We start from the raw sequence: 19,379 nt of genomic DNA on the forward strand, positions 1-19,379 counted from the left end.
TTGAGCATGTATACAGAAGAGCAACAAGATTGGTTAGGGGAATGAAGGCTTAAGTTCTGCAAATTGCAGTGGCTGGAGACTAGGCATCTGCGATGTGATCTGATTGAGGTGTATAAGGTCTTGAATGGGTTGAGCACGCTGAATTCTAATGGAATTCTTCTGCTTGCTCGGGTTGCGAACCTGAGGGGGCATAAATTCAAATTGAGGAAAGACAGTTGTAGAATATACGTGAGGAAATTTGCCTTTAGCCAGTGTGTGGTTAATTGCTGGAACAAACTTCCATCTGTCGTTGTGGAAGTTGAAAGCTTAAATAAATTCAAGGAGGAACTGGACAAATGTTTAGAGGGAATGATTGTGTGAAATTTTTTTTTTTTTTTTTTCCCCTCATGCTACATAAGCTCATACTCTTGCTTTCTTGCATCACATGCCTCTATTACTACTACTATTATGAGTATATTGTACTCCTCATATTCAAATTCTATATCCCTTATATCTGAGTGACATGCCACCTGTATTGACCAGTACTTCAAATTTATCAAATTCATTTACTATGCTGTTATCATTAGTCTGCCTTCAAGTATACATGTATCTGTTCTTACTCTTAGTTGCTATAACACAACCGAGGTATTTCCTTTTTTCATGATGACCCACAGCAGGTCTTGAAATCCCCAGTTACCTTGCTTTATCTGCTACGTGTTCCAATAGAAGCAGTGCAAGAATCATTTTTACTTCTGCCTTTGGCTATTGTTAATCTGTGTATCACTGTGTAATTTATTTATTATGCTCCTAGCACTGGTGTACATGCACCTGTTCTTACTCTTAGTTACCCTAACACAGCCCATGTATTTCCTTGATTCATGATGACCCATAGCATGCTTTGAAATCCCCAGTACCTTGCTTTCTTGACTGCTGCATGTTAAAGCAGTGCTAGAATAAGTTTCACTTCTGCCTGTGTCTATTGTTAATCTATTGGTCTGTGTATCCTCACAAGCTAGCAGTTTTCCAGTCCACTTAACACTGCCTCAAGAGCATCAGAAAATATTTTTGCAGCCTTTCTATTTAAGTGTATCCCATCCCTTTAGAAGCAGTATCTTATGTTAACAAGTACATACCACACTGGAGTCTCTGTAGCCAAGTGGTCAGGAGCGGGAGTGCAGTAGCACACACTCCTTGAGTAGACCGGGGTTCACGCCCCTGACTCAGGATACAGTCGATCTGCCAACCCGCACTGGACCAGCCTGGCAGATTATGGTCCATTTCCCTCAACATAAATTGTTGAGGAGGCTTCCATCCTGCAGTGGGTTGATAATGGCTGCAGTTTACCTTTTTACCGCACTGGAAACCTTTCCCCCCCCCACAAGCTTTGCACTATCTCTCCAAGGCTGAATTGCAAACACTTTCAAATTTAACCCTAAGTCGTGACTTTTTCTCAACATTGCCCTATACTTATTAAGTAAGTCCTAAGATTTGCTACTCTTAATGTCATTAGTGCCAATGTGTAACAATATCAACTTTTGGCCCTGGCAGACATACCCTGGCCCTATTCCACCTATCCTTTTTGGCCAATGTATTTCCTATTTCCCTGACAATAGTCACCAACAATAGCTCTCTCCTATAGGACCAGCCCATTCTGCTTTGTTGCTGTGTTGCCTGATGCACAATGCACTCTGGCATTGAGGCAGGCAGCTGAGGGCTTAATGGGCCTCCAACTTAATTCCTTCAACAGCATCCACCCTGTTCTTCAAGCTCCCATAAACTTGGAACAGTAAATTCTCATAAACATACGGCCCCAGGAGGTTTTCCCTATCTCTGCTACCCATTAGAATAGAGTTACCAGACGTCCTTGTTTCCAAGGACATGTCCTAGTTTTTAGGGCATCCTCATGGATTTTACACTTGTTCTAGTTTTTTGTAATTTAAAAAAAATCATAAAATGAATTTTCATAACATATTCAGTGCGTTGCACCTTCGGTCAATACAACAGAATAAATAAACACAATGCGCTGGTTGTATTAAGTGGACTGTATTATCCGAAAATTACTCAAGTGGACTATCATCATCAGTTGTCTAATTGAAAATTGATGATAGTAGATTATTTGACCAATTCATGAATTTTAAGGAATTTGTTTCTGAGAAAAAGAAAGATGATAATTGGAAAAAAAATTTATTAGCCCATAGAAAGTGGGCTGAATATTTTAATCGATGCAAGAGTTCCTAGGTATGTTCCAAGCTTTTAAAAATTGCTCAATATACATTTTCTATTTTTGCCCACAATGGGAACGTAGTGTGTATGTTCATTAATTAGCAATTAATGGAAACAAATACTGTGAATAGTAATTTGTTGGTTACTTCTAATTTGAAAATGGATTGAAAAACATTTTATAATTACGTCTTACCGAAAATGATTGGCTGTAACGATAAATATGCATTGCAATTTTTAGTAATAATATAATTTTTAAAATGTCCTCGTTTTGAAAACTAAAAATGTCCTTGTTTTTTTCCTGTTTTGTCCTTGCTTTTGAATTCTATATCTGGTAACCCTACATTAGAACACTGAGTTGACACCCAGATGAAGTTCACTTGGCGAGGTTGAATTTAAAAAAATGATGAAAAAGGGATTTGAGGGTTACAATATGTATGGCCAATGCAGACAGGCAGCAAGGAGGGGCCCATGTTGCCTTATCAATGACAATGATTTATCAGACATTTACTGTAGAGATAGGGAGGTCATAATCCCACTGTATAAAACAGTTGTAAGGCCACACTTGAAAATTGTATCCATGTATGAAGGCTGCTCCTAAAAAAAAAAAAAAAAAGACATTGAACTTTTCGAAAGGATTCAACAATTGTTGTTATTTGGTTTTTAGGAGCATTATCAACTAAGGCCATATTGCTCCGGGGATATGCAGTGGTCATTCCCTGACCTTTCCATATTTGGTGGTCACGGGCTCAAACCCCGATTTAATCAAGAAGCGTGTGCTATGCACTGCTGCTCCTGCCCACCTGGCTATGGAGGCGCCCAATTCAACAATTGGGAAGAACTCCTGATGTATGTGAAAGTGCAGCTATATGAGGAAAGACTGAATATATGGTTACTTTGAATAGTAGGCACCTTAGAAGGAGACCTAATTAAGGTCTGTAAATCTCTGAGAGGAGAAAGGAAAATGAATTGAGAGCAAAATTTTCATGATTATAAATGATGTCAGAACTAGACATCATAAATTAAAATTATAACGGAAGAGGTGTAGATTGGATTGTAGGAAGTTTCTTTTACCTGAAAAGTTGCCTGTCAATAGCTGAGGTTGACAGCTTGAAGAAATTGAAAGTCAACTGGATAGGTACTTATCTGAGGAGGAAATTGTATAAGTATTTTATTTTATGGTATTTAATTATTTTATTTTATTTTATTTTTGACTGGTGTAGCAAAAGCCTGGGCCTCCTTGCTCTATATGGTTAATACTTATACAGTATAAACATAAAGTGATGTGTTTGGGACAGGAATAATTTCTACATTAGGTGCTAATTAACAGAAATCATTATAAAATGTTGCTGAAAGTACACCAAATCACAGCAAGAACAGACTTGCCTTTGAAACAAGATGCTCTGGTATTGTACTACTTTTAAACAGATGGCTTTGCCAAATGTTATATGGCTATTTGTTTATAAAATGAGACTGCTGACAGCCTATATTAGGATAAGTGATCCCTCATCAGGTAGCAGATGGTCTCCCTAATGACAGCACTCAGAAGAAACAGATAATGTGTAAACTATATTACAACTTTAAACACTTTGATTTCATATACTGCATGGCAGCACACATCAAACAACTTTGAGGATCAAAATAGTTTCCCAAAATAATGCATCTTCGTGTTATTATATCTTAATTTCTCTATTATTATATCATAATTATATTGAAATTCTTTACAACGGTTTTGTTAGCTTTTTTTTTTTCCACTAGAGACAATTATCTGTTGAGGAACCAGTTAGTCCTGAAATAGGTTGTGATAGTGGTTGCAGGTTTTAAACAAATGGCTGATAATCTCTTTTGTGAAGCCATCGGCGCCTCCGTAGCCAGGTGGGCAGGAGCAGCAGTGCGTAACACACGCTTCTTGATTATACCGGGGTTCGAGCCCGTGCCCACCAAATACAGAGGATGCAGAAAGGTCAAAGAATGACCACTGCATATCCCCGGAGCAATATGGCCTTAGTTGCTAATGCTCCAAATAACAAACAACTGTGAAGCCATCTGGTTGAAAGTAATGCAATACCAGCAACTTTTTGCAAAGGAAAGTTTGTTCTTTTGTAAGAATTAAGACTATTGCATTATCTGTACAGTTTAAATCTTGCTGACCACAAAAATAATTTAATGGACAAGTAGCCCTGTAAAAATCTCATTAAGAGAGAAATATCACTCTTTATTTTCATGCATTCTTAAAGACATGCAATTACTGATATGAATGCTAGATTGCTTCTTTAATATTTTTGGATTTTAAAATGCTGATTTTTTGTAAAATATCCCAGATTTTACAGAGTTTAGTTTATTTATATTTATATGCCAATTGGACCAAAGCTGAGTGCCAAGCAATTTAGTGATCAGGCAACTTTCTAGTGTGATATCTAGATTTTTTTTTCGTTGTGCAAGTATTAGTTTTTATTGTTTAAAGTTTTGCTCACAATATGCTGTTGTTCACTGGTAACATACTGCTGTCTTATTTTTCCTTTGTGTAGTCACTGGTTTGCACCATACCTGCCTTCACATGGGAGACAGTTGGTGTGTTATTCTGTTTTGCTTCCCCGGGGCTAAAAGGAGCAAAGCATATAATAAGACATCTATCTTCCACTTTAACCTAGATGTTCCTCATACTCTGACTTAAATGAAACTGGCCATGACTTATCGCATTCAAAAAGATTAAGTGTATAGACACACAACCTTTTTGAAATAGCAATTGGAATGTCATGATTTCTTATTTTTCACTCCTTGAACATCAGAAATTTTTAGAAAATGTAGCGAGTTCACCCAAATTAGTGAGAAGACCTAGATTTGGTCACTTTTATTGAAACTGAGAAATTCAGTATAACTGGGTTGCCAGTTATGCTGATTTTCATAGATCCCCCCCCCCCCAGCAAAAAATGCCCTTTTTTCTACTTGGATAGTGTTATCCTTATGTAAAAGGCCATATATCCCACATTTTTTTTTTTTTTTTTTTTTTTTTTCACTTATGTGCCATATTTGTAAGTTTGCCTTGCCAAAGCATAACCTGTATATAATTCCCAAAATTATAGCTAATTATTCTGACCATCATATTTACAGTCAGTTGTCAATGGATAATTTTTTAAATTTATACTGTTCAGATCTAGATGGCCATCATATCCTACAAATGTTTACTGTTTTTTTTATGTAACATGTGCTGTTTTGTGCCTTGCCAAAGCAATTTTATGGGCTTCTCAAAATTATAATTATTCTGACCATCATATTTACAGTGAAGTATCAACAGATCCTTTACTGAATTTATGCTATTTAGATCTTGCTTCATCAAATCTCATACAGTAGATATATTTTAAACTGTTGTGTAGCCGTCAAAATGAAATCAAATGGCAATATTAGAAAAGTTTAATGATATGGTCAAATTTTAAAGAAATCTAAAAGTTAAAACAAAAACTTCACGATCCTTTGAAAGTCTATAAAAATTTGCATAGTTCTAAATATTTAATATAAAATTGCATTTTGTTTTATGAATATACTTTAAATTGTAGTTTTATTGTTGTCTAATCCCCTCCTCCATCTTTTTATACACTATTCCTAATCTGAGTTTAGGAAGTAAAGTACTGCCCACCTGTAAAGTAAACCCATTCTATAAGTGTTAAAATAATTAAATTTCATTTTTCATTACTGACAGTGAAATGTGATATATATTTGTTGAATTATTTAACTAAAGAAATTCTTGATTTTGACCAAATATGTAAACTCATACAGTGTTAGCTCATAGTGTTTTTTTTGTAATTTTAGATAGCAAAATTTCTGTTTGCTGTCGTAATTCTATGTATTTTTTATACAGCTACTGAATTTTGTCTCGGCAACTCTCTTATTTGCTGATAAAAGTGTGGACTCTAATATTATATCTTGGAATAAGGTGGTTCTTCTTCATGGTAAGACTGCTATTATGTAAATGCAATAGGCCAGAGTTTTTCAAATTTTTTTATTTGTTGATCTTTGGGTAAGCTACAGTTGGTGATATGCTCTAGTAGTCATTATGAAAATTTTTTCCCCTCCCCCTCATAAACTGTTCTGAGCACACAGATTGAGATTGGGAGCTATCTCAGCTCTTGCATTAAAATAGGTTAGGTTCTATTTTAATTTTTGATTATCTCTAGACACTTGTGTTATCCTTTGTTATATTGCTGTTATTCATTAGGGACATTTAATTCCCTAATGAATAACAAATTAATGCCAAAATCTATGAACTATTAAAGTAAACAATTTATCTCAGGTCTGTAGGGAATATCCTCTTTACTTATTTACCTTTACTCTTTACACACACTTTCACAGAAAAGAGTGAGTAAAGATATATGAGATGTAATAAAAAATTTCAGAGACCAAATTAGTGTTTGGGAAATTACAAAGTTTACTGGCTATTTGAGTGTATCTTCTTAACTGTATATAATGATTGTAACTCTTCTGCAACTTCTGGAAGCATTCCTGATAGGCTTGTTTCAGAATTGCTGATAGTTCCTGTGTCATGTTCTGAATAATTTCCTCAGTCATTGCACATCTGTGACCTCTCAAGAGTGCTTTAAGCTTTGGGGTAATAAAAAAATCACAGAGAGCTAAATCCAATGCATATAATAGATGGGAGACCACAGTGATAGAGTGTTTTGCAAGAAATTTTTGAATGGAAAGTGCCACATGTGCAGGGCATTGTCATGATGCAAGCACCAATTCCCAGAAGCCACTTTTCTGACAGCATTCTCTGAACAGCATCATGTAGCCATTATAGAACTGGTTTGCACTATTTGTGGTTCACTGTTTAGCCACATGGGACATTCATAATGAATAAAAACCCCGTGAATCAAAAATTATGATAAGCACAATCTTCCCATTTGATTAGATGCCTTTCTTTTGTGGATCTTGGAGAAAACTTAGTTTTCAATCGAAAGGATTGTGCCTTTGTTTCTGGGTTAGCAGCAGCATGGCAAGGAAGATCCTTATATGCTCTCCATTCTCTGTGATTATCAATGAGAATGCAAGGCACAAACTTGGTGAAACACATCAAATATTATGTTAAATTTGATTTTCATTTCCCGTAAGAAATACCAGTTTCACTAGCAACTTTGTGGACAGTTAAATATCTACCACTCTTGATTAAATTGTAAACACAAGTGATTGAATCATTGGTTTTTGAAGCTGAAGGGAAGTCACACCGAAGTTCATGTTTGATGGACATGCAGCTCTCTTTAAACTTTGCAAACCACCAAAAAGTGTTTGGACAACACACATTATATTCTCTGAAAGCTATGTTTAATATTTTGAGTTTCTGTTGCAAAGTTTTCCTTAATCCAAAACAAAATGCAAATTCACTGCTCATTAAAATCGCATTTAAAAATTTTGAAGATAAGTGACAGAAGATGGAAGCCCACAGGAGGCACTGAATGGAGCGTGTTGGGAATGGTGGGAGGAATAACGGATTTATCCTTTTGAGAGTAATCATTGAATATCACCCCTTCTTTGTCATTCCCAAATACTGATGCATCATCTTGGTTGCTGATTGTTTCTATAGTTTACCAGAAATGTTACCCTTGTATAGACTACTTTTACAATCATGTTATTACTGGTACATGTGGCGTTCGTGACCTCATGACCATTTCCCATTTGGGACATTCTCCAGATGCTGAAACGTCACAAGAGGTGCTGGTGAAGCAACAGTGCTTCTGTTCATTGGGATGCAATGAACAGAAGTACTGTTCATTGCATCTCAATGCATGCTCATTCTATGTTAAGGTCAGGAGAGCAAGGTAACCAGTCCACGTGCTCAATATCATATTTTGATATTCCATATTTTGCACCCTATAAAATTACTATCCACAAAAATGATTTTCTTTAGTGTGATGTATGGAAGGATTGATAAGTTCAGATTTTCATTTCTGTACCTTTAATTGGAGATCAGTTCCTGATGATGTAGGGTTCCATCCGCTAACTGATACCTCCCCAGGTTATCATTTCACTCTCACAAACAGCATACAGTCATAAAACTCATGTACAGATAACTGGCTATTTTGATTTTAACTTTATTAAAGTAAATTAGTCTGTGATTATCTTCTATATGGTATGTTACTTATTTCCCTAGGAAAATAAGTAACAAAATCTTGGGACGTACAGCATTAAGTACCTTTTTTATATATTTTCACTTAATTTCATCATATTTATTTGTTATGTAATCTGCTTTTATTTTTCAGGAACTTTTAATTTTTCCATTGTTGCCACACCTGTCAGGTCAGCACCCCTACCCTTACATTTATCTAATCTATTTGCCTCTATTTCATTGTTCATGCTGGGCATTTCTGCTATTACTAGTAGTGCCCCAGATCCATAATCCAGTCTAAGATATTATTATTTTATTATTATTATTTTTTGCTCTTTTTTAGACTTTCTGTGGTACAGGCTTCCCCCATATAACACAGTTTCTACAACAAGGTTTCACTTTAACACGATTGATAAATTGGGGCAATCCTTGCACAGCACAATACTTCTATAACACGGTTAGAGAGCTGCGGCAAACCTCACATAACACGGTATTTTTGTGCAGGGGAAACCCTGCTATTATGTTGGATGTAATTTTTCAATATTTCCATTCTTTTTTTTGTGAAATCCCTGTATTTTATTTTGTTGGAAAATCCCCGTGTTAGGTTCTGTGCTATTGAACTTGTGCTTTTTTGAGATCGTAAAAAATTGACTTTGAAGCATGCAGTTTGTAACTTTTAAGGTTTTTTTGTAAGGTGATTTTGGTTTTTATTTGATCATTTATAAATTTTATCGGTATGTATCACTAAACTTTGTTCTTAAGAACCACATTGGAATAATTTCTTTGTTGTGTATTAAATTTCAGCCCTAAATTATGCCTAAGGAAAGTAAAAAAGCACTGCTCAAAAGAAACTTTATTTCTCTAGAATCAGATACAAATTTTGGATCATCTTAAAAAAAGGGAGGGGAAAGGCATCATACGTTGCAAAAAGTTTAAATGAAGCAATCAATTCAGAGGATGATAGTGCAAATGAAAAATTTGAAGTTCCAAATTTGACACTAAAAAGCACATGGAAAGGCATAAACTTAGTCGAGCAATTAGAATCTTACTTTTTGAATGCAGATCCTTCGACTGAAAGGAGCAAAACGTTCAAAAGGGAGATTCAAAAATGCTTAGCTATATACCATGAAAAATACAAAGATCTATCAAGCAAAAGCAAAAAAACCCAAATTACTGTTTTTTTAAAGAGAGCAGAAGATACACGAAATGTAGATGCTGCAGAAGAAAGTTCAATAGGTGATGATATTCTGAAACAGAGAAAAGGTTCTCATTTGATTGTGCTTAGCAGTGATGAAGAGGAAGAAAATTAAATGAACGTACATTATCTGACATATATGTATCCCAGTTTGTAACATACACGTCAGTTAGTTATAAACTTTTATTACGTTTGTTCAGTTATTACTAGTTTTAATAAAAATTAAGTTTCCAATAGTTATAAAAAAAAGGTGTATTTTTGTTGGGTTTTGGAACTTAACTCATCTTTTTGTACTAGTTCTTAGTCCCGTATAACACGGTTTCACACTACACCAGATTTTATAGGAACCTAACTACTGTGTTATATGAGGGTTACCTGTATCATCACAACCTATTATTTTTAATTATATAATATGTACAGTATATATATCAAAATGAATAGCTAGTATTTGTGAAATTGATTGGAAGTGTACAAAAAATTTTGAGGTTTTTCATGCTGTTTTTTAATTTCCATATAGGACCTCCAGGAACAGGGAAAACTTCACTATGCAAAGCACTTGCACAGAAATTATGCATTCGTTTGAAGGGTCGATATTCATATGGACAACTTATTGAAATAAATAGCCACAGCTTGTTCTCAAAGTGGTTTTCAGAGGTATTTTGTCTGTTGTGTCTAATATTAAGTGAACATCTGAAAGAATCACTTGCTATTTACAAAAATAGCATATGCTTTTTTCCCAAACAGTTCTTAATTTTAAATTGGCTTTATGTACAGTTGACTCATTAATAGTGAATGCTCATAACTAGTTTTTCTAAATGATGTTAGTTTACTTGCTTACAGGGAGGGGGAAAAATGGCATGCTTTGTCAATCGATTACTTTGGGAATTAAGTCTTTTAAATGAAAAATAAAAGTCCATTATTATGATTGTGAAATCTGTTATATGAGCATTACTGATGTACTCTCAGTTTAAGTATAGGTGAAATTTTGTCATTGTAATAACTGTGCATGTTTTACGAAGCACAACTCTTGTTTATCTGTAAAGGTAAAATGAGTATATTAACTCGGTAGCAGTGATCCCTCATCCATTAGACCCATCAGTAAAATATAAATAAATAAATTTTCTGTTTATACTCCGGGACGGCCAAACGGTCAGAGGAGTTCACAAGATAGACAGAATACAAGAAACAGCACTGTATTCAGCAGTCACGGACTTGAAACCCGGTCACTCAAGGCACGTTTCTATTATGCATTGTCATTGAAAGATAATAGCTGCCAACTCTCCAGATTTATGACGGAGAACTCATCTGTTTTACTGTTTGATACCTTTCTCCATCTCACTGTCATAATATCGTTGATAAGAGTTTTCTTTTTTCAAAAACTCAGTTTTTCTCTGAAATTTTTCTCTGAATTTTTACAAAGAAATAATAAAACTATGTTAAAATTGGATTTTTAAATGTGATTTTTTTTTTAAATTTTGCAAATTTCTGATTGGTTTCATTAAATAATTGACACAAGAGGTGTGCTGTGGTAGTCTATATTGCAAAATAGAAATGCAGAATAATAGCATTATTCTCTGTTATGTGCAGTCACTTCATAGTACTTGTATAGTGCAAAGATAATTAACAATGCCTTTCAGTAAATGCCAAAAAAATAGGGCATAAAATTTCAGAGAGCATATACTCAAGATTTTCCATGTATCGTAAAATTTGAAAAAGTTAATTACCTTGTGTACCATATAGATATGATTTGTGGGAAACAATATAATGAGATATTTGCAAATAAATAAGCATAAAGACACCATGCAATGCATAGAAATGCAAAAACAGATGTAGCATTTCATTTCATAGTGATGATGATGTCATATGTGCTGAATGTTTATTTGCATATTTTAGCATTAGCATTAGTAGAGGCATACAATGCAAGAAAGCAAGCTTATGCATCATCCGCCAAAAAAAAAAAAAAAACAACCCTCCCATTTCATCCCTCCATTTGTTCCAAATGCCTGTCCAGCTCAGCCTTAAATTTATTTAGGCTATCAATTTCCACAACAAAAGATGGAAGTCTGTTCCACCAATCAACTACCCGCTGGCTAAAGGCAAATTTCTTTCCTCAATTTGAATCTGTGCCCCCTCAGGTTCTTAATCTGAGCAAGAATCCCATCAGCATTCAACTTGCTCAAGCCTTATACACCTCAATCAGATCACCTCGCAGATGCCTACTCTCCAGGTGCTGCAATTTGCAGAACTTAAGCCTTTCTTGGTAAGAGCACCCCTTTGTTCCCCTCACCAATCTTGTTTGCCCTTCTTTGTACTCGTTCCAGCAACTCTACATCCTTCCTAAAATGAGGCCTCCAGAAATGTACACAGTGCTCTAGGTGTGGCCTGACCATTGCCTTGTATAATGGGATAATCACCTCCCTGCACCAGCTAGCAAAATTCCTATATATCATTGACAAGACTCCATGATCTGCCCCCAGGTCTTTTTCACTTTCCATTTCCCTGAGTGTAGTACCACACAATTGGTACGTTTCTCTTTGGTTATCGCTACCCATATGCAGTACTTTGCATTTGTCAGTGCTAAACTTCAGTTGCCACTTCTCAGCCCATTTTCCCAAGTTATCTAGTGTTAGTATTAGTAATGGCCACATGGTGCAAAAAAGCCTATGGCTTATGCTACACCAGCCAAAAAAAAAACAAAAAAAAAAAAAAAAAAAACCCCGAATATCACAATGATAAAAAAAATAAATAAATAAATAAATAATAATAATAATTAATAAAAGAAAAGGAAATTAAACCTATCATCCTATGCGCTTCCCTGACCCGAAGGTACTATCCAGATGACCTTCAAATTTCCCCCAAACTGTCAGCCTCTACCACCCATGTAGGCAACTTATTCCAGTAATTTATAACTCACTGGCTAAAATAAAACTTCCTGCAGTCCAATCTAAACATATCCCCCCATAAATTGAATTTATGTCCCCTAGTTCTAGCATCATTTATAATCTTGAAAATTTCATCCTCATTCATTTTACTGATGCCTCTCAGAGCCTTAACACCTCAATCAAATCTCCTCTAAGGTGTCTAGTTTCCAAACTCTGCAACCCACATATTCGAATTATCTAGATCCAGTTGGAGTAGCATACTGTCTTTACTGTCGTTAACAACCCTGTCAACCTTTGTATCTGCAAACTTGGGCAAACTTGTTCCTTGAGGTTGTCACAGACATTCCCTCAGATATGCGAGACAAGCTGTACTTGCTACTTGGGAGTCTAAAATGCTGATGGAACTGATATTCGGGTGACACTAAAGACAAGTGGGCCCAATTTCGGCAAACTCCGGACGGTCTGTGACAGCCAAATCCTCTGCTTGCACCTTCACGATGGTGTGACTGTTAGTAATCCTGGGTATAACCTCCATGCACAAGTACATGGTGGATGACCACCCAGGTGTGAACTAACATAAGTAGGGGTCGAGGTGTGGCACCCACACCACATGGAAGAATGCTGCCCCTCTATGTTACCAGGCAGTACTAGTTGGTAGGTGACTCTCATCAACCGGTGCAATACCACCACTTTGCTTATTGGAGGCTTGAAGTGGTGGAACCCATGTTTAGTCTCTAGAGCTAAGTTCCGGCCAACCCTTTCCTATCTCTTCCATCATGCAGTATGATTGATGATTTTTGAGGTTATGATGAATGTCGTGGCGAGATCCAATATTCCTTACATTTCGAGGGTACAGCTCTAAAACGGTGTTCGCAGGCCGGCCGCTAGTTAGTACACCGGACTGAACCTATTGGTAACTCTCTAGGAAGCTTCCGGATCAGCTAGTGTATAATCTTTCTACCTCTACTCTGCCAGATAGTGACTTGAGGGAGTCCGAGTAGTGTGTATGCAGTGAGCATTGTCGAGGCCACGTTATGTCAAGGATCTGGGTATATTCTTACCATGTGTACGCCGTATCCAAAAATTTCATTACTTCATACAGCATGTCCCACCCACTTTTTCTTACTATTGAATACACCATGAATTGTCAAACTAATAGAGCAAGCTTATCTGTGAAAAGATCTAAACCTCCCAAGCACTTCCTAATTCATTTCACAAATATACGTGGTCTCAATTCTAATCTCAACTATGTCCATTTCCACTTGCAGTCTGCCAAACCCCATGTACTTTTTCTGACAGAATCTCAGTTATCGGTTGATTCAACTACTGCTCATCTCAGATGCCCAAATTATTCGCCGTATGATTCCGTTCGCCTCAAAGGTGGTACTTGTGCATATGTCCGTTCTGATATTCCCTGTCACAGAGACTTGGTAATTTGGAATCTTCTCTCTTTGATCTTCTCTGGCTTAAAATCTCTCTACCTCGTGTCAAATTCATCTGTTGTCTCTACCGTTCTCCCAACTCCACTAATCACTTGGAGCTCTTTGACTTCCTCCCTTTGCAACTTGACTTTCTCCAGTCCAACTTTCCTTATAGTGAGGTAATTTTCCTTGGTGATTTTAATGTTCGCAACTCCCGCTGGCTTCCGTTTTCTAGTCACACCGACCCATCTGGTCGAGATGCTGAGGCTTTTGCAGTTACTAATGACCTTGCACAGATTGTTCATTTACCTACAAAAATACCGGACAATCCTAATCATACAGCCAACACGCTTGATCTTTTTCTCACAAACAACCCTTCTAAGTACACGGTCGAAGTGAGAGGTCCTTTAGGCACTTCAGATCACAACTTGGTGATTGTCTCTTCTCCAATGGAGCCTTTATCTCATGGCTATTCACAACCTCGTGTTGTTTGGCATTACAAGAATGCAAAATGGGATGACCTGCTTGATTTCTTTTCCATGGTCGGATTACTGTTTTAAAACTTCTGATGTCAACGTTTGTTCAGATCGTGTCAGTGAAATTATTCTTGCAGGAATGGAATCCTTTATCCCACACTCCACTTTAAAATCTCGTCCTTTATCTAAACCTTGGTTTTCCAATAAATGTGTTAAGGCTGTTCAAGAGAAGAATGTTGCATATCATAATTGGCTTGTTTCTAATTCTTCAGTTCCATTTTCTGCCTACAACAAAGCTCGCAACAATTGTAAAGCAGTTATTAATCAGTCCAAACTAGAGTTTGAACAGGCTAAGAAAAGAAAACTTGCTTCTTGCCCTAATGGTAGCCGAGCATTCTGGTCTCTTGCCAAAGCTATTGGCTGCAACTTTTGCCCATCTCTGCTCCAACCTCTGTCCAAACCAGATGGTTCAGTTGTCACTTCAGCCAAGGATAAAGCTGACCTGCTGGCATCCCATTTTTCTTCCAACTCCTGTATTAATAATCTTGGTAAAACACCTCACACCATTCCCAACACGCTCCATTCATTGCCTCCTGTGGTCTTCCGCCAAAAGGATGTAAGAAGGATTTTGATGAATCTTGATGCTGCGAAAGCTCCAGGTCCCAATGGTATTTCTCGACTTGTTCTCAAAACCTGTGCTCCTGAACTTACTCCTATTCCTTGCCACCTTTTTCACTTTCTTATTCCAAAGGTGTTTTTCCTTCTGCTTGAAAATTTGCTCATATCCAGCCAGTTCCTAAAAAGGGTGACAAATCCCTCCCATTCAATTATCATCCCATTGCAGTTACTTCTACTCTTTCTTAAGTAATGGAGAAATCAATTAACTGCCAACTCTTAAACTACCTAGAAACCTTCCATCTGATCAACGATCTCCAGTATGGATTCCCTCAGTGTCGATCCACTGGTGATATTCTGGCTTATGTTACCCATTTATGGACTAATTCAATGGAAAGGTTCGGTGAAATACAAGTAGTTGCGCTTGACATCTCAAAGGCTTTCGATCGTGTTTGGCATAAAGGTCTTCTAAACAAGCTTCCATCTTATAGTTTGCCAACTGTTTTTAGTAATTGGTTATCCAGTTTTCTCTCTGATCGCTCACTGAGGGTGATAGTAGATGGCTCTCTGTCTTCTAACTTTCCACTAATGGCGGTGTCCCCCAAGGTTCAGTTCGTTCTCCCACTCTTTTCCTCTTGTATATTAATGACCTTCTTCCATTGACTGGAAATCCTATCCATAGTTTTGCCGATGATAACACATTGAATTCTACTTTCCATTTTGAGAAACCTTGCCCTGCTCAATAAGCTTCAACTTCTCGAAAATCTGCTACCATTTCCTTAAATGCCGATCTTCAGGTAATTCTCTAGTGGGGCAAAGACAACTTAGTTGATTTCAACCCTTCTAAAACTCAGTCTTGTCTTATATCTCACAAAAAGGATTCTTCAGCTCCTATGCTTATCTTTAGTGACACTCCGATTTCTAGGCAAAATGATATATCTCTTTTGGGGATTACCCTGACTTCTAATCTCTCTTGGCACAAGAACATTACAAATATTGCTTCCTCTGCATCTAAAAAACTTGGTTTTCTCTTTCGCTCTCGGCGTTACTTTTCTTCCAAACAGCTGCTCACTCTGTATAAATCGCAAATCCGCCCAGCCATGGAATATTGTTCCCACATCTGGGGTGGTGCCCCCAAAACCTCTCTCAGGCTTCTTGATTCCATTCAGAAGAGGGCAATTAGGTTAATTAATGATTCATCTCTAACAGAGTCTCTCCACTCACTGTTGGCTCCTCCGTAGCCAGGTGGGAAGGAGCGGCAGTGCATAGCACACGCTTCTTGATTAGACCGGTGTTCGAGCCCGTCACCACCAAATACGGAGGATGCGAAAAGGTCAGGGAATGACCACCGCACCGGAGCAATATGGCCTTAGTTGCTAATGCTCCTAAAAACCAAACAAATAAAATAAATCCACTCACTGTCTCATAGACATACTGTTTCTGCTGCATGCCTCTTCTACATATACTTCCATGGGCACTGTTCTTCTGAATTGGCTTCTATAATTCCCGCTCTCTCTTTCAAAACAGTCCAAACATGTGCCACCACCAGCCAACATCCATTTACTGTCCAACTTCAAACTCACAGAACCAACTTTTCATCTTCCTCATTTATTCATTGAACTGCCATTTTCTGGAACAACCTTCCTTCATACGTATTTTGTGAAAATTACAGTCTACAGAAGTTCAAGTCCAATGTTAACAAATATCTTCTTTCATCTTCTCAATCTCCAACCCAAGCATGGTACTAAGTACTATGGGTTCTGATACCTCTCGTGTTTGGGGTTTACATAAAAAAAAAAAAAAAAAACATTAAACCTGATATACCTTCATCAATATCATTGATAAATATACAAAACAACAATGGGCCCAACACCAAACCTTAGGGAACTCCACTAATAACATTTGTCCACGAAGAGCAGTGTCCATTGATTACCACTCTCTGTCATCTCTACTCAACCATCCCTTTATCCATTGTAGCAACTTACCCTTAATGCCTTACTCTCCAATATGTACAGTAGTCTTCCATGTGCAACAGTGTCAAAAGCTTTCCTGAAATCCAAGTATATGATATCAAAATTATTTTTGGCATTCAGTTCCTTTGTGACCACATCACAGTATCCAATCAAATTGGCCAGAAAGACCTCTCTTTAACAAATCCATGCTGTGTCTTAACTGTTACTGCAGTCTTGTCTAGATGATCCTGCAATGCTTCTTTAACCAGTGATTCCGTTATTTTTCCCGTAACACAAGTTAAACTAACAGGTCTATAGTTACTTGTGTCACCTTTTGAACCCTCTTTGTGAATTAGTGATAAATTTGCGTACCTCCAGTCCAAAGAAGCTATCATAATTATCTCTAAGGGTTTGCTTACTTCCTTTGCTGCCTCCTTTAATATAACTGGATAGATCCCGTCTACCCCAGGTGCCTTTTTTATGTTTAACTTCAACAATTTCTACTCCACTTTACTCTCAGTTATTACAAAATCACTTAACTCCTTGTTAGAGTTTGATAAACTTCTGGCACTCCCCTCATTGAATAACTCCTCATGTGTGAATGTAGATGCAAATACTCATTCAGTTTATCAGCTACCAGAGCATGATTATCAACAGTCAACCCATCTATGTTAAGTGGTCCAATCTGATTCATACCTTTCCTTCTAGAGTTTACATAAGTAAAGAACTCTTTGCTGTTTTTCTTTGCATCCTTTGCCAATAATTTCTCTAAATCTGCCTTCACCTGCCTTACCTCCTTTGTGACTTGATTACAAACTAGTTTATATCTGCCATAGGCTTCCGTATCACATGATACTTTATATGCATCCCATACATTCTTCTCTGCCATGAGCTTCATTAATTCATCTGACATCCATTTAGGCCTAAACCTTGAACAATATTTCTTAGTTGGAATGAAAAGCCTAGTAGCCTCCAAAATTAAGTCCTTGAAGGCTTCTCATTTAGAATTCAACGTTGGTAACATCATCAGTTGATCCACTGTACAGAATTTAAAAACTGTCTGAGACTCCTGTAGTCATGTTTACGAAAGCAATAGTCCTTCCCTTTAGCCTTGATGGAAGTTTATCTTTAAGTAATTCCCACATCAGTACATTGTGATTACTGTCACCCAGTGGTTCCTTTATCTGCAAATTCTTTATGCATGAATAATCACTGCTCATAATCAGATCAAGAGTGTTAGGTTGCCTCTCGAACATATTGCTGTAGAAAACAGTCATCCAATAAATCCACAAAAGTCTTGCTAGCGTGAGAGTGATCAAACCCACAAGTTCCAGTCGATAAGTGGAAAGTTAAAATCCCCCATTATAAATGCATTCTGATTTACTGGCCCACTCTATTTCTCTGCACAATTGCTCATTACACTCATTAGATTCATTAGGCTTATAACACACACCTACTCTCATTTTTCCTTTCCCAGTGCTTATGTCACACCAGACAGACTCAGCATTGCATTGTCCACCCATGTCAACTGGATGCACTTCCTTAGATTTTATGTGTTTCTTAACTAACAGCATAACCCCACCCACCTCCCTTCCTATCCTGTCTGTACACATTGTACTTCCCAAATTCCAATTCTGCACTGATTATGTTTGTGTGACACCACGTCTCTGATATCCCAACAATAACTGCCTTTGATGTCTTGACTAGCACTTCAAGCTCATCAAATTTATTAACTATAGTTCTAGCATTGGTGTACATGCAAGTATACATGAACCTGTTTCTATTCTTTGTTAGCCTAACACAGCCCATGTATTTATTTGTTCCACAATGACTCCCAGCAGTCCTGGAAATCTCCATTGCCTTGCATTCCAGGCTGCTGCTGCTCATTGTAATAGAAGCAATGCAAGAATCAGTTTTGCCTCTGCCTGCAGCCACTGTTAACCTTTTTAGTCTGTGTATCCCCCCCCCAAAGCTAGCAATTTTCCGACCCACCTAACACTGCCTCGATAGCATCAGCAAATATTCTTGCGCCCTTTCTATTTAAGTGTACCCCATCCCTGTAGAAGCAGTCTCTCCTGTCAACAAGCACAGACCAGGCTGAAAAAAATTTTACCCCTTGTGCCTTACACAATCTCTCCAAATTGATCGACAAGGCTCTGATCATATACTCCCTATCATGTCTGGGCAGAATTGCAGACACTTTCACATTCAACCCAAACTTGCGACTTCAACGTTAACCTGTACTTTTTGAGTAAATATGCAGATCTCTTACTCTTAATGTCATTAGTTCCAACATGTACAACAATATCACCTTTTCTGCCCTTAAAGGATGATATCTGCTCTACGTCATCAACTTTTGCCCCTGGCAAGAAGTTGATGACAATACTATGCAAGAACTATCCTTCTTGCATAGTATATTCCCCGTCTCCCTGGCAATAGCTACCAACAATAACTAGTTCTTTTGAAACCAGTGCATTCTGCCTTGGAGATTGCCTCTGTATTGCCTGATGCTCAGGAGAGCTCTGCCGTTGAGCTGGGCAGT

The 19,379-nt window shown here is 37.3% G+C and overlaps 1 protein-coding gene across 1 annotated transcript in view; it reads left to right on the top strand.

Annotated features, from left to right (window-relative positions):
* pch2 (pachytene checkpoint 2 protein) overlaps positions 1-19,379 on the top strand; it is a 69,583-nt gene that overhangs the window by 23,263 nt on the left and 26,941 nt on the right. The window contains exons 4-5 of the mRNA XM_090377867.1: positions 6,056-6,146; positions 10,009-10,145. Coding sequence (XP_090233993.1) covers positions 6,056-6,146; positions 10,009-10,145 — 228 coding nt within the window. The remainder of the gene's footprint in view (positions 1-6,055; positions 6,147-10,008; positions 10,146-19,379) is intronic.

The sequence above is a fragment of the Mastigoproctus giganteus genome, chromosome 7 (genome assembly GCF_048544385.1).
Source record: "Mastigoproctus giganteus isolate SK-2022 chromosome 7, ASM4854438v1, whole genome shotgun sequence".
Taxonomy (NCBI): Eukaryota; Metazoa; Arthropoda; class Arachnida; order Uropygi; family Thelyphonidae; genus Mastigoproctus; species Mastigoproctus giganteus.